Source organism: Schistocerca cancellata, chromosome 8 (assembly GCF_023864275.1).
Source record: "Schistocerca cancellata isolate TAMUIC-IGC-003103 chromosome 8, iqSchCanc2.1, whole genome shotgun sequence".
NCBI lineage: Eukaryota > Metazoa > Arthropoda > Insecta > Orthoptera > Acrididae > Schistocerca > Schistocerca cancellata.
The window spans coordinates 559,970,959-559,985,495 of record NC_064633.1 but is presented as its reverse complement, the minus strand read 5'-3'; the positions used below and the strand labels follow the sequence as shown (position 1 = coordinate 559,985,495).

The 14,537-nt window shown below is 40.4% G+C and overlaps 1 protein-coding gene across 11 annotated transcripts in view; it reads left to right on the top strand.

Moving 5' to 3' along the window:
• Positions 1 to 14,537, top strand: part of LOC126095728 (anaphase-promoting complex subunit 4) — a 135,818-nt gene that overhangs the window by 24,500 nt on the left and 96,781 nt on the right. For all 11 annotated transcript variants that reach the window (XM_049910496.1, XM_049910491.1, XM_049910495.1 and 8 more), the window contains 3 exons: positions 450 to 578; positions 4,697 to 4,959; positions 13,524 to 13,769. In XM_049910496.1, the coding sequence (XP_049766453.1) occupies positions 450 to 578; positions 4,697 to 4,959; positions 13,524 to 13,769 (638 nt within the window). The remainder of the gene's footprint in view (positions 1 to 449; positions 579 to 4,696; positions 4,960 to 13,523; positions 13,770 to 14,537) is intronic.

The following is a 14,537-nucleotide window of genomic DNA, read 5'->3' as shown; positions in this document are numbered from 1 at the left end:
CGAATTCTTTACAGACAAATGGAAAAACGTAGAAGACGACCTCGGGGAAGATCAGTTTGGATTCCGTAGAAATGTTGGAACACATGAGGCAATACTGACCCTACGACTTATCTTAGAAGAAAGATTAAGGAAAGGCAAACATACGTTTCTAGCATTTGTAGACTTCCCTGCAGGAAGACATTTGCCTGACTTTAATCCCAAATATTTCTGGCCATGGGGGAGTTTAAAGGCATTGTATTTACCATATATGTTGACAGTGTGGACACATTACAGTACCATTTGTTGCATGCTTGTAATCAAATACGAGAGCACCCAGCCCTGTTTGCATGACTTTGTGATTCATTGAGGAGGGGGACTGAAAGATGAGTATGAATGAGTGGTTACCATGGCATTGTTTATTTTCCCTGCAAAGTTTTATTTTGATTTTCAAACGTATTCTGTTTTTTCAGGTGAAGTTGCATTGCACAGATTAACATGGCAGAAGGTTTGGTCTTTTCCACCTCCGTCAGAAGGATTGTCTGTGAAGGGAATGGCATGGAGACCAGATGGGAAGGTGATTGCTATTGGCTACAACAATGGTATGTTAATATAGAATCCCATTACCTTTCAGTAGAGCCATAAAACACACACACACACACACACACACACACACACACACACACAATGAAGTCCACCTAAAATACAGGGTGTTTATAAATGAATAACACTTTATAATATTTATTATATTAAACTTACAGTTATAAATGATATGTCAAATGAAAGAGCAACTCAAACAGTTTTACCAAGAACCTTATAAATGTTCAATGTGAGCACCATTTGTCACACGGGACACATCAAGTCTATAGCTGAGTTCTTCCCAAATGTTGATAAGTGTGTCTTCAGTGATTGTAGCAACAGCTGCTTCAATCTAGTTTCTTAATTCAGCGAGGTCTGCTGCTAGCCGAGGCACGTACACACGATCCTTGATGAAGCCCCAAATTAAAAAATTGCATGGTGTTAGGTCGGGGGAATGTGGAGGCCATGCAAAGCAAGTCCTGTCATTGGGCCCCTTGCAGCCTATCCAGTGCGTAGGTACAGTGAAGTTCAACCGATCGCATACTTCGCTATACCAGTGAGGTGGTGCACCATCTTGCTGGAAAATGAAGTTCTCTGGCTCATCTTCTTCCAACTGAGGGAAGAGCCATTGCTCTAGTGTATCAAGGTAAGAAGTGCCCGTTACAGTAGGTTCACAAAAAAAGAAAGGTCCATAGACATTCAGCAGGATATGGCACAAAAAACAGTCACTTTAGGGGAATTTTGTTGCATTTGTACCACCTCATGAGGATTTTCTGAGCCCCAGATGTGCACATTGTGAGTGTTAACATGTCCACTAAGGTGAAAGGTCGATTCATCACTGAAGACAACATGATCCAGAAAATCTTCATCGTCATGAAACAACGTTTCGTTTGCGAAGTTGGCACATAATCCATGGTCTGCCAGCTTTAGAGCCTGTAATAATTGTAAATGGTAAGGACGTAGTTGTATGCGTTTTCTTAAAACTTTCCAAGCAGTCGACACGGGAACTTGTAATTCACAACTAGTCTTCCGGACTGATTTCTTTGGGCTGCGAGTGAACGACTCTCTCACTCGCTCAACAGTTTCTTCACTAACTCCTGGTTGTCCTGTGCTCTTCCCTTTACAAAGGCAGCCGGTATCTTCAAATTGATGATACCATCTACGAATTTTATCATCACTTGGAGGATCACAATCGAACTTCAGCTGGAATGTACGTTGCACAGTAACTACAGATTCGGTCTTAGCAAATTGCAAAACACAAAACGCTTTCTGTTCACTAGTCACCTCTTCGCTACTACCGCTGTGTAGCAGATTGCGGCGGAAACGTTGCACACTGCTCATGCGCACTGCTGCCAAACACAACAATTGAGTTGCTCTTTCGTTTGATGTATCATTTATGACTGTAAGTTTAATGTAATAAATATTATAAAGCGTTGAAACCTCGATATTCATGTATAAACACCCTGTATTAATCAAATTAAACAAAGAAATGTGGAAATCTGTAATACATTGTTTTCAAATAAATGTGTCTTTATATGCTGGTTAATTAGTCATTGTTTACTGTTTTAAGTTAATGAAGAACTAAAATTAAGTGTACCATATGGTTATTAGTTGTCATCTAGCTACTGAAGAACCATAGAATAAGCGTAAAACATGCTCGTGTATCTGCCTGTGTTTAAAATAGTGTGAACCTGATCTAAGAACTTAATAGATGTAGGAGAACTGTGCATAGAAGCAAAATTTGAAACTATAGGCCAAAACAGGAAGTTGTAGTTTCTTTGGGATCCTGCGCAGCCCCCCCCCCCCCCCCCACACACACACACACACATATCTCAGTGAAGAATAGAAATCTTAACTATTTGATAAAAATGTTATGATCTCTTAACTTCTGCACCATAAAAGATTAACCCACAATGCAGGCAACATGAGTGGGTAATGTGATAATGGTATGTAATTTCCATCGATGCAAAAAATTATTTGATACACTCAGACACTGTGTTTATTTCGTAAGGGACTATGGCTCAGACAGACCCTTAAATGTACCAAAAATATCACAGTTGTAAGACTGATTAATAACTCAAACTTAAACTATGTGAGAAATAAATTGAATTCAATAAAATGGGATAAACCTGCTATGGAACCAAATTGTGGAAGCAGAATGGTGGAAAGACCAAGTAAAGTGGTAAAGTACCTTTGATACCCCAACCCAACTAGATGTTGGATATAGGGGTAACGAAGATGATGATGAAAATGGTATAAAATAATAACCAGTGCCGATGCTAACAAATTGACCAAAACATTTATAGACCTCTTAATTAAAAATGTTGAAGCATATTGCCCTAGCTGCTACAAGAAACCACCCAAGCAGTCACTGTACAGAACCACAAAATCCATAAAATTAGTACACCCAACATCTAAGCAGAGTAAGAATTACGATGCTACTATATCGTGATATGGTTGGGAAGGGAGTGAGACAGGGTTGTAGCCTCTCCCCAATGTTATTCAATCTGTATATTGAGCAAGCAGTAAAGGAGACAAAAGAAAAATTCAGAGTAGGTATTAAAATCCATGGAGAAGAAATAAAAACTTTGAGGTTCGCCGATGACATTGTAATTCTGTCAGAGACAGCAAAGGACTTGGAAGAGCAGTTGAACAGAATGGACAGTGTCATGAAAGGAGGGTATAAGATGAACATCAACAAAAGCAAAACGAGGATAATGGAATGTAGTCGAATTAAATCGTGTGATGTTGAGGGAATTAGATTAGGAAATGAGACACTTAAAGTAGTAAAGGAGTTTTGCTATTTGGGGAGCAAAATAACTGATTATGGTCGAAGTAGAGAGGACATAAAATGCGGACTGGCAATGCCAAGGAAAGCATTTCCGAAGAAGAGAAATTTGTTAACATCAAGTATAGATTTAAGTGTCAGAAAGTCGTTTCTGAAAGTATTTGTATGGAGTGTAGCCATGTATGGAAGTGAAACGTGGACGGTAAGTAGTTTGGACAAGACGAGAATAGAAGCTTTCGAAATGTGGTGCTACAGAAGAATGCTGAAGATTAGATGGGTAGATCACATAACTAATGAGGAGGTATTGAACAGAATTGGGGAGAAGAGGGGTTTGTGGCACAACTTGACTAGAAGAAGGGATCGGTTGGTAGGACATGTTTTGAGGCATCAAGGGATCACCAATTTAGTATTGGAGGGCAGCGTGGAGAGTAAAAATTGTAGAGGGAGACCTAGAGGTGAATACACTAAGCAGATTCAGAAGGATGTAGGTTGCAGTACGTACTGAGAGATGAAGCAGCTTGCACAAGGTAGAGTAGCATGGAGAACTGCATCAAACCAGTCTCAGGACTGAAGACCATAACAACAACAGTCTCATGATAGGTCAGAATGTTGCAGTGGCGGATGCAGAAAAACCACAAGGAGGGGACGTTAAAGATATTTTGAGCTACCTTTACTTTTACCATGATAAAAAATAATCAAGTTACATGCAGTGTTTAAGAAAGTTTTATTTGAACTGATTATACACATATACAAGTCAATGCCATCTTATGAAATAAAAAGTTACAATTGTGGTTCTCTTTCTTAAATGATGTGTTAGCTATCTGTATGCCAGACAGAAACATATAAAATGTGATGACGCGGATGCACGTGCTACGTAGGAAACTACAACATTCAATAACTCATTCAGTCGAGTTGACTGACGAAAGAAACGAATGAATAGCGTGCGGGCTGACTGGAAGGGGCGGCACGGGTGGCAATGCAAGCAGCCTTACACGCCCCCTTATATGTATCCGCCATTGGAATGTTGTAATGCTAACAAGGAAATGTATGTGAAAGTGAAAAAGCTTTACAGTTCTGAAATCAGGGCAGCAAAGTGCTAAGCAAATGATAAATGTATAATGAATAAATGAATAGTGAATAAATGCAAAGCTGAGGAGAAATTATTAACACAGAAATAAATCATGAAGATACCAATTTCACTAAACATTCTAAAAGCAAATTTTGTCAGTACTCACCCATGTGAAAATATTGAATCAATAACTAAATGTAATTTATTATCATTATAATCTTATCGGTTTTTTGTTCTCTACATGTGCGTTAAAAAAAAAGGCTGTTTGATAATTTTTGACACAGGTGAAATACTTTTGGTGGATGTGGAGAACAAAGAAATATTACATTCCACACAGACTCAGAAAGAGGTTACATGTATTTCATGGGTCCAGGAGAGAGAGAAATCCAAAGATGTCAGAAGGAAGGGAACTGATGACAGCACAACTCCTCAGTCTTCTACCATTAAACATTGCAGTCCATTCCTGCCAAAACTGCCCTCTCTTTCCCGCAGCTTTGGCCCTGGCACTGGTTGTGTGGTCGACGATAATCCTGAGGACTGCAAAAAGGTTATATGTTATTACTTCTTTACTAGCATGTCATATACGAGGCGCATCCAGAAAGTAAGTTTCCCAATGTTGTTCCCTTTAAAGCAGATATATTCAGCCAGGAAAATTGTGTGTGCACAACAGATATATGACATGCCAATCAAATGCTGGCTAGACAGGTTAGCCTGGTGTCAGTACCGTCGCTGCAGTGCCCTGAAATGGCGTCTCTTATTCATTCTTCCACCTCCTGTGAGGTTTGGTCAGTAATAAGGTTCCATAATGCACAAAACATAGGGCCCGTCAAAATTCATCGTCAGGTCTATAGGCAGAACATCATGAGCAAACAGAAGATGCATTGCTGGTGTAGGCTTTCTTGTGAAGGTTGTCAAAATGTCCATGATGAAAAGCGTTGTGGGCGACTGTCCCTCATCAGTGATCATCTGGTTGAACTGGTGCAGCAGCGCAACCTGGAGAACTGTCGCTTCATGATTATGGAGCTCAGCAGCCACATTCCACAGATATTGTGATCCTTGTTGCATGAAATTGTCATGAAGTGCCTGCTGTTCAAGAAATTGTGTGCCAGACACCTGAGCACAAAGTGAAATGGTATGGAGCAGCACTGACATTTCTGCAGAAGTATCATGATGATGGCAACGAATTCCTTGACAAGATTGTCACGGGCAATGAGACATGAATTTCTCACTTGACACCAGAAACCAAACAGCAGCAAATGCATTGCCATCACAGTGGATCTCCGGTCAAGGCTAAATTCCAACAGACTCTGGCAGTGCAGAAAGTGATGTGCATGATGTTCTGGAATAGGAAGGGCATTCTGCTTGTTCACTTCTGGCCCAGAGGTGAAACGGTGAACACTGACAATTACTGTGAAACAATACAGAAACTGTGGTGTGCCATTCAGAACAAAAGGCGTGGAATGCATACTGCAGGTGTCGTGCTGCTCCGTGACAGTGCTCATCCCCATACGGCTCAGCATACAGCAACTGTTTTGCAGAAGTTTGGCTGGGAGATGTTTGAGCATCCAGCATACAGTCCTGATCTTGCTCACAATTGTTTCTATCTTTTCTTGCACCTCAGGAAATAGCTGTCCTCTGGCCAACATTTTGACAACGACAAAGAGCTGAAGATGACTGTCACACACTGGTTCCATTCGCAGGCAGCAGACTTCTGCGACACAGGAATACAAAAGTTGAGCTCATGAAATGACAAGTGTCTCAATTTTTTTGGTGACTATGATGAAAAATAGCTCAAATATTGCTGTACCTGTTGCCAGTAAAGTTTTTCATGTAACTATGTTGTCTTTGTTTTTAAAAAATGGGGAAACCTACTTTCTGGATGCACCTCATAACAGGTTAATGCCATTGATACCTTGTAAATGGTTGAGATTGTGGATTAAAATATGTTTGCTATACAAGAGCAAACACTCAAACACAAGTGATACTCTGTGTGACATATTCCAGGCAATGCTTAGCTGGACATTAAAAGAAGTTGAAATTTTAAACATTTTGAAACTTCCTGGCAGATTAAAACTGCGTGCCGGACCGAGACTCGAACTCGGGACCTTTGTCTTTCACAGGCAAGTGCTCCTTTCTTCCTGGAGTGTTTGTTCTGCAAGTTTTACAGGAGAGCTTCTGTGAAGTTTGGAAGGTAGGAGACGAGGTACTGGCGGAATTAAAGCTGTGAGGACGGGGCGTGAATCGTGCTTGGGTAGCTCAGTTGGTAGAGCACTTGCCTGCGAAAGGCAAAGGTCCCGAGTTCGAGTTTCAGTCCGGCACACAGTTTTAATCTGCCAGGAAGCTTCATATCAGTGCACACTCCACTGTACAGTGAGAATTTAATTTAAACATTTTATTGACTGTGATCCAGCAACCGTACACTATTTAATTACAAAACACATATACAGCCACTTCGGTTGCAGAAAATTTTGTCAGTTGACCATGGTTTCAATTGTACTAGGGCAATCTTCTTCTGAATAAAAAGTTACATGGAATACATGTAATCACAGCATGGTGCTCAGACATTTTAAACAATGGTGTGATTCCATGTAACTTTTTATTCTGATGAAGATTACCCTAGTGCAATCGAAACTGTGGTCAACTGACAAAATTTTGTGCAATTGAAGTGGCTGTATATACATTTTGTAATTAAAAGAACTGGCTTGCAAACCCATGTCGCTTTTCGTTTACACCAAACCTTTTGTGAAATAGAAAGTTTGTGCTTGTCAGCAGGATAAATTTGAGGTAAATAATATTGTAATAAAATTTGTGCAGATAAATGCAGCTGCTTTGAAGCTTAATCATCATAAGCTCCAGTAGTGGGGTTATTTTAAGCCATGGAATGTCAGTCAATTTTTTAATTGTAGGATAGGCAATCTAGGGAGACGACAATTTGATAGTAATGGGTGACTGGAATTCAAGTGTAGGAAAAGGGAGAGAAGGAAACGTAGTAGGTGAATATGGATTGGGGCTAAGAAATGAAAGAGGAAGCCGCCTGGTAGAATTTTGCACAGAGCACAACTTAATCATAGCTAACACTTGGTTTAAGAATCATGATAGAAGGTTGTATACATGGAAGAACCCTGGAGATACTAAAAGGTATCAGATAGATTATATAATGGTAAGACAGAGATTTAGGAACCAGGTTTTAAATTGTAAGACATTTCCAGGGGCAGATGTGGACTCTGACCACAATCTATTGGTTATGACCTGTAGATTAAAACTGAAGAAACTGCAAAAAGGTGGGAATTTAAGGAGATGGGACCTGGATAAACTGAAAGAACCAGAGGTTGTACAGAGTTTCAGGGAGAGCATAAGGGAACAATTGACAGGAATGGGGGAAAGAAATACAGTAGAAGAAGAATGGGTAGCTTTGAGGGATGAAGTAGTGAAGGCAGCAGAGGATCAAGTGGGTAAAAAGACGAGGGCTAGTAGAAATCCTTGGGTAACAGAAGAAATACTGAATTTAATTGATCAAAGGAGAAAATATAAAAATGCAGTAAATGAAGCAGGCAAAAAGGAATACAAACGTCTCAAAAATGAGATCGACAGGAAGTGCAAAATGGCTAAACAGGGATGGCTAGAGGACAAATGTAAGGATGTAGAGGCTTATCTCACCAGGGGTAAGATAGATACTGCCTACAGGAAAATTAAAGAGACTTGGAGATAAGAGAACCACTTGTATGAACATCAAGAGCTCAGATGGAAACCCAGTTCTAAGCAAAGAAGGGAAAGCCGAAAGGTGGAAGGAGTATATAGAGGGTCTATACAAGGGCGATGTACTTGAGGACAATATTATGGAAATGGAAGAGGATGTAGATGAAGATGAAATGGGAGATACGATACTGCTTGAAGAGTTTGACAGAGCACTGAAAGACCTGAGTCGAAACAAGGCCCCCGGAGTAGACAACATTCCATTGGAACTACTGACGGCCTTGGGAGAGCCAGTCCTGACAAAACTCTACCATCTGGTGAGCAAGATGTATGAGACAGGCGAAATACCCTCAGACTTCAAGAAGAATATAATAATTCCAATCCCAAAGGAAGCAGGAGCTCACAGATGTGAAAATTACCGCACAATCAGTTTAATAAGCCACAGCTGCAAACTACTAACACGAATTCTTTACAGACGAATGGAAAAACTAGTAGAAGCCGACCTCGGGGAAGATCAGTTTGGATTCCGTAGAAATACTGGAACACGTGAGGCAATACTGACCTTACGACTTATCTTAGAAGAAAGATTAAGGAAAGGCAAACCTACATTTCTAGCATTTGTAGACTTAGAGAAAGCTTTTGACAATGTTGACTGGAATACACTCTTTCAAATTCTAAAGGTGGCAGGGGTAAAATACAGGGAGCGAAAGGCTATTTACAATTTGTACAGAAAGCAGATGGCAGTTATAAGAGTCGAGGGACATGAAAGGGAAGCAGTGGTTGGGAAGGGAGTAAGACAGGGTTGTAGCCTCTCCCCGATGTTATTCAATCTGTATATTGAGCAAGCAGTAAAGGAAACAAAAGAAAAATTCGGGGTAGGTATTAAAATCCATGGAGAAGAAATAAAAACTTTGAGGTTCGCCGATGACATTGTAATTCTGTCAGAGACAGCAAAGGACTTGGAAGAGCAGTTGAACGGAATGGATGGTGTCTTGAAGGGAGGATATAAGATGAACATCAACAAAAGCAAAACGAGGATAATGGAATGTAGTCGAATTAAGTCGGGTGATGTTGAGGGTGTTACATTAGGAAATGAGACACTTAAAGTAGTAAAGGAGTTTTGCTATTTGGGGAGCAAAATAACTGATGATGGTCGAAGTAGAGAGGATATAAAATGTAGACTGGCAATGGCAAGGAAAGCGTTTCTGAAGAAGAGAAATTTGTTAACATCGTGTATAGATTTAAGTGTTAGGAAGTCATTTCTGAAAGTATTTGTATGGAGTGTAGCCATGTATGGAAGTGAAACATGGACGATAAATAGTTTGGACAAGAAGAGAATAGAAGCTTTCGAAATGTGGTGCTACAGAAGAATGCTGAAGATTAGATGGGTAGATCACATAACTAATGAGGAGGTACTGAATAGGATTGGGGAGAAGAGGAATTTGTGGCACAACTTGGCCAGAAGGAGGGATCGTTTGGTAGGACATGTTCTGAGGCATCAAGGGATCACCAATTTAGTATTGGAGGGCAGCGTGGAGGGTAAAAATCGTAGGGGGAGACCAAGAGATGAATACACTAAGCAGATTCAGAAGGATGTAGGTTGCAGTAGGTACTGGGAGATGAAGAAGCTTGCACAGGATAGAGTAGCATGGAGAGCTGCATCAAACCAGTCTCAGGACTGAGGACCACAACAACAACAACAGGCAATCTACTTCAGCTATGTCATTGGCTTTTTCTTTGGCTTACCTGCCCACAGAGTTGTGTTCAATGAAGATGATATTGACCACCTTTTTGATGAGTACTTTCCATTCTTCTACCATAAAAACAATCCATGAAAATGAAAGTGCTGAGGTAGATGTAAACAGACTACACTAAGTGGTGTGTCATGTTTCATAATCTTAGATGTCCAGGACTGTACCCAAGCAGTTTTGAACAAAGTTGCAATATTTTATACCATGGTACACTCCCCTAGAACTCTTTGTTAGCTTATATGGTAAAAAACATGTGTTAGGAATGATGTTGAGCAGATTCAAGCTCAGTGCATTTGTATAGAACATTTGGCAGGCAAACTGTCACTTAATTTGTATTGGCAAGTAATGGGAGAAGGCTGTAGTCCGTTCCAAATTCTGTTATATTTGGCAAGGAATCTTTCAGGCCATACGATGGTGCTTTTGTGTCTTTATGCAGTGTTCAGATACTACTTCTACCAACTGAAAATTTTTGTTATTACATTTACCTAAAAATTTCCTTGTATGGAATTTCATTTCATTTAGCATTTTTGGTTGAGAGACTATGTTGAATTCTAGGTCATCCCCTTGTTACCATTGCTGCCTGGACAGCTGCCACAATTCTGATACATGATAATCACCTAGAGACTTGGACAATGTTACTTGCCATGTTCAAGAAGTATATCTCAAACAAAATATGTCTTCTATTTAATAGGAAGAAATGTACATGAGCAAAGTGACTCAGGGAAGTTCAAACAGTACAGACAGTGTACAGTGTAATCAAATTTTAAATATTTTGACATGTAATTTCATTTGATATATTATGCTATATTCCTATTCCTTGCATATTGTGCATAAGATGAATACGGGCATGCATATCACAAGATGTCATTCTCAATGGAAAGTCTTCAGACATAAAAGTAACTTCAGGCATATGCCAAGGGAGGGTTATAGAACCACGACTTTTCAGAACATGTATAAATGGCCTAGGAGACAACATCGAAAGTTTCATAAGGATTTTTGCAGAGTATGCTGTAATAGACAGAAAAATCACAATGCTATAAATTTTGATGTGGGAGGCTAGATTTTGGACAATGAGGGCCAAAATTCTTTTAGTGGGACCACAATAATGAGCTACAACAGGGCTCCAGTATTTTTGGGGAGCATGTAGATGATGGGGTGATGAGGGAAATGGATTCAGGAGAGAGAAGATACCAATCACTTGCTTCACTGACTCTAATCCATCGCCCCACCCCTGTACCTCCTGGATCCCTACTCGTCAGTGTTGATGCCATTTCCGTACACACCAGCATTCCTCATGCCCATGGTCTTGTCACTATTGAACACTGCCTCTCCCAATGTCCTTCAGACTCCAAACCCACAGCCTCATTCCTCATACACTTTACTATGTCCTTACACGAAGGGAAAGTTCACAAACAAATTCATGATACAGCCATGTGCACCCTCATGGCATTCTCTTATGCCTACCTGTTTATCGGCTGTCTAGAGCAAACCTTCCTAGCCACCCAAAACCCCAAACTCCTGGTCTAGTTCAGGTTCATTGATATCTCCATCATCTGGACCCAGGGCCAGGACACCCTACCCCCATTCGTTCACAACCTCAATGCCTTCTCTCCCATCCTCTTCACTTGTTCCTCCTCAAACCAGTGTGCCACTTCTCTGATGGCTCCATTCACACTTCTGTCTCCATTAAGCCTACCAACCACCAACAGTACCTGCATTTCAACAGACATCGTCCCTTCCACACACAAAAACCCTCCCATACACCCTGGCAATTTGGGGATGCCAGAATGAGATTTTCACTCTGCAGCGGAGTGTGCGCTGATATGAAACTTCCTGGCAGATTAAAACTGTGTGCCCGACCTAGACTCGAACTCGGGACCTTTGCCTTTCGCGGGCAAGTGCTCTATCATCTGAGCTACCGAAGCACGACTCACAGCCGGCCCTCACAGCTTTACTTCTGCCAGCATCTCAACTCCTACCTTCCAAACTTTACAGAAGCTCTCCTGTGAACCTTGCAGAACTAGCACTCCTGAAAGAAAGGATACTGCAGAGACATGGCTTAGCCACAGCCAGGGGGATGTTTCCAGAATGAGATTTTCACTCTGCAGCGGAGTGTGCGCTGATATGAAACTTCCTGGCAGATTAAAACTGTGTGCCCGACCAAGACTCGAACTCGGGACCTTTGCGTTTCGCGGGCAAGTGCTCTACCATCTGAGCTACTAAAGCACGACTCACGGCTGGTCCTCACAGACTCGAGAGACATGAAAGGGAAGCAGTGGTTGGGAAGGGAGTGAGACAGGGTTGTAGCCTGTCCCCGATGTTATTCAATCTGTATATTGAGCAAGCAGTAAAGGAGACAAAAGAAAAATTCAGAATAGGTATTAAAATCCATGGAGAAGAAATAAAAACTTTGAGGTTCGCCAATGACATTGTAATTCTGTCAGAGACAGCAAAGGACTGGGAAGAGCAGTTGAACAGAATGGACAGTGTCTTGAAAGGAGGATATAAGATGAACATCAACACAAGCAAAACTAGGATGATGGAATGTCGAATTAAATCAGGTGATGCTGAGGGAATTAGATTAGGAGATGAGACACTTAAAGTAGTAAAGGAGTTTTACTATTTGGGGAGCAAAATAACTGATGATGGTCGAAGTAGAGAGGATATAAAATGTAGACTGGCAATGGCAAGGAAAGTGTTTCTGAAGAAGAGAAATTTGTTAACATCGAGTATAGATTTAAGTGTCACGAAGTCGTTTTTGAAAGTATTTGTATGGAGTGTAGCCATGTATGGAAGTGAAACATGGACGATAAATAGTTTGGACAAGGAGAGAATAGAAGCTTTCGAAATGTGGTGCTACAGAAGAATGCTGAAGATTAGATGGGTAGATCACATAGCTAATGATGAGGTATTGAATAGAATTGGGGGGAAGAGGAGTTTGTGGCACAACTTGACAAGAAAAAGAGACCGGTTGGTAGGACATGTTCTGAGGCATCAAGGGATCACAAATTTAGCATTGGAGGGTAAAAATCATAGAGGGAGACCAAGAGATGAATACACTAAGCAGATTCAGAAGGATGTAGGTTGCAGTAAGTACTGGGAGATGAAGAAGCTTGCACAGGATAGAGTAGCATTGAGAGCTGCATCAAACCAGTCTCAGGACTGAAAACAACAACAACAACAACAACAACAACAACAACAACATGGAATAGGAGCTCATTTCAAACTTTTTGTGTAATTTGTGTGTTTGATGTCATTAGGAGCACATGCTGTATATAAATTTTAGTGTTGCATAAAAATTATTTTGAAATGGCTTAACACAATACAGTCTTATTAATACAGCTACAAGGAAAGACAAATTACCATTACTTTGTGATTAGAGTTACAAGAACAGCTTAAGAAAAGAATATTTTGTCTTTGGTTTTTGATGCACTGTGTAATTTATTCTCACAGTCTTAATATCCTTGTTGATGCTCTCGAAAATTAACATTACAAATGCTTTAAAAATAGCCAGAAGATGGCAGCTTTCTTTCAGTTTGCAATGCTGTGCCTCATGTGAATGTTAACATGTTCTGTTTTCAATGCAAGTTTTGTTTCATAAAATTGATGATGTTTTTTGTCACCTGTTTGTGGTTTCTTGTGTCATTAATAGTGTATCTTGCTGTAGGTACTTGATCAGGAGCACATTAACCTCCTGTTGGTGGGTCTGGAAGGAGGGCAGTTGCACATGAGCGTCTTTGGGCTGTTTCCCTGTGGTCATCTGGATATTCAGGAGAGTGTAACCGGAGGAGAACCATGCACAGTTCTGTCGGCAGATGTTTCTGATGACCTTCGCCTGTTGTTTGTAGTACTTGGTGGACCTGTGAATGATTTAGGATTTACTGAAATTAGTGTTGCAATCTTTGACATTTCTGTGAGTAAATTATGTACTTAATATTCTTTTTTTTTTTTCATGCCATTCTTACCACGCCTATAGAGACATGTAACCAAAACATTTTTTCCAGTTTATAATTTTCTGTTCATATCCACCTAAAGGAAAATTCACTCATCAAAGCTATAAAATTATGAGTAGGGACCAGAAAATGTAGCATCTATTTTTGACAATTGGCAAGAATGTGTGTGTGTGTGTGTGTGTGTGTGTGTGTGTGTGTGTGTGAGAGAGAGAGAGAGAGAGAGAGAGAGAGAGAGAGAGAGAATGGTTAGAAACAAATTTAACAGGTTGCATTGCTACATTGGTGGTTGGTGTGAAAGTGGCTGTTAAAAGAAGTGGTGATTGGGGAACTTTTTGCAAAAACCTTCAACGGTTCGCTTCCCCTTCCCTGAAATGTGAAATGGCCTTTATTTCTTCTTTTGGCTATACTTAAGTGTTCAATAAATGTTCTGTTGAGAAGCAGCAGCATTTTCGCACCGGTGAACTGAATGTCTCTCTTATTTAAGGTGTTTCTCAACATTATTTTTCATTCTGCATCCAATTTGATAACAACAAAACCTCCAGAGTATTAATTTCAACCTTTTGTGGGCATTTGTAGCTGTGCAACCCACACTTAACAGTGTTATCGATAAAACCGGCAAGGAACTTAGTGTAGGAGTGGAGCTGGAAATAACTCTATTCGCACGTTAGGGGAAGAATTCCGATGAGGTCGAAATACGGTGACAGGTTTTCTATTTTAGTTGCTGTAAT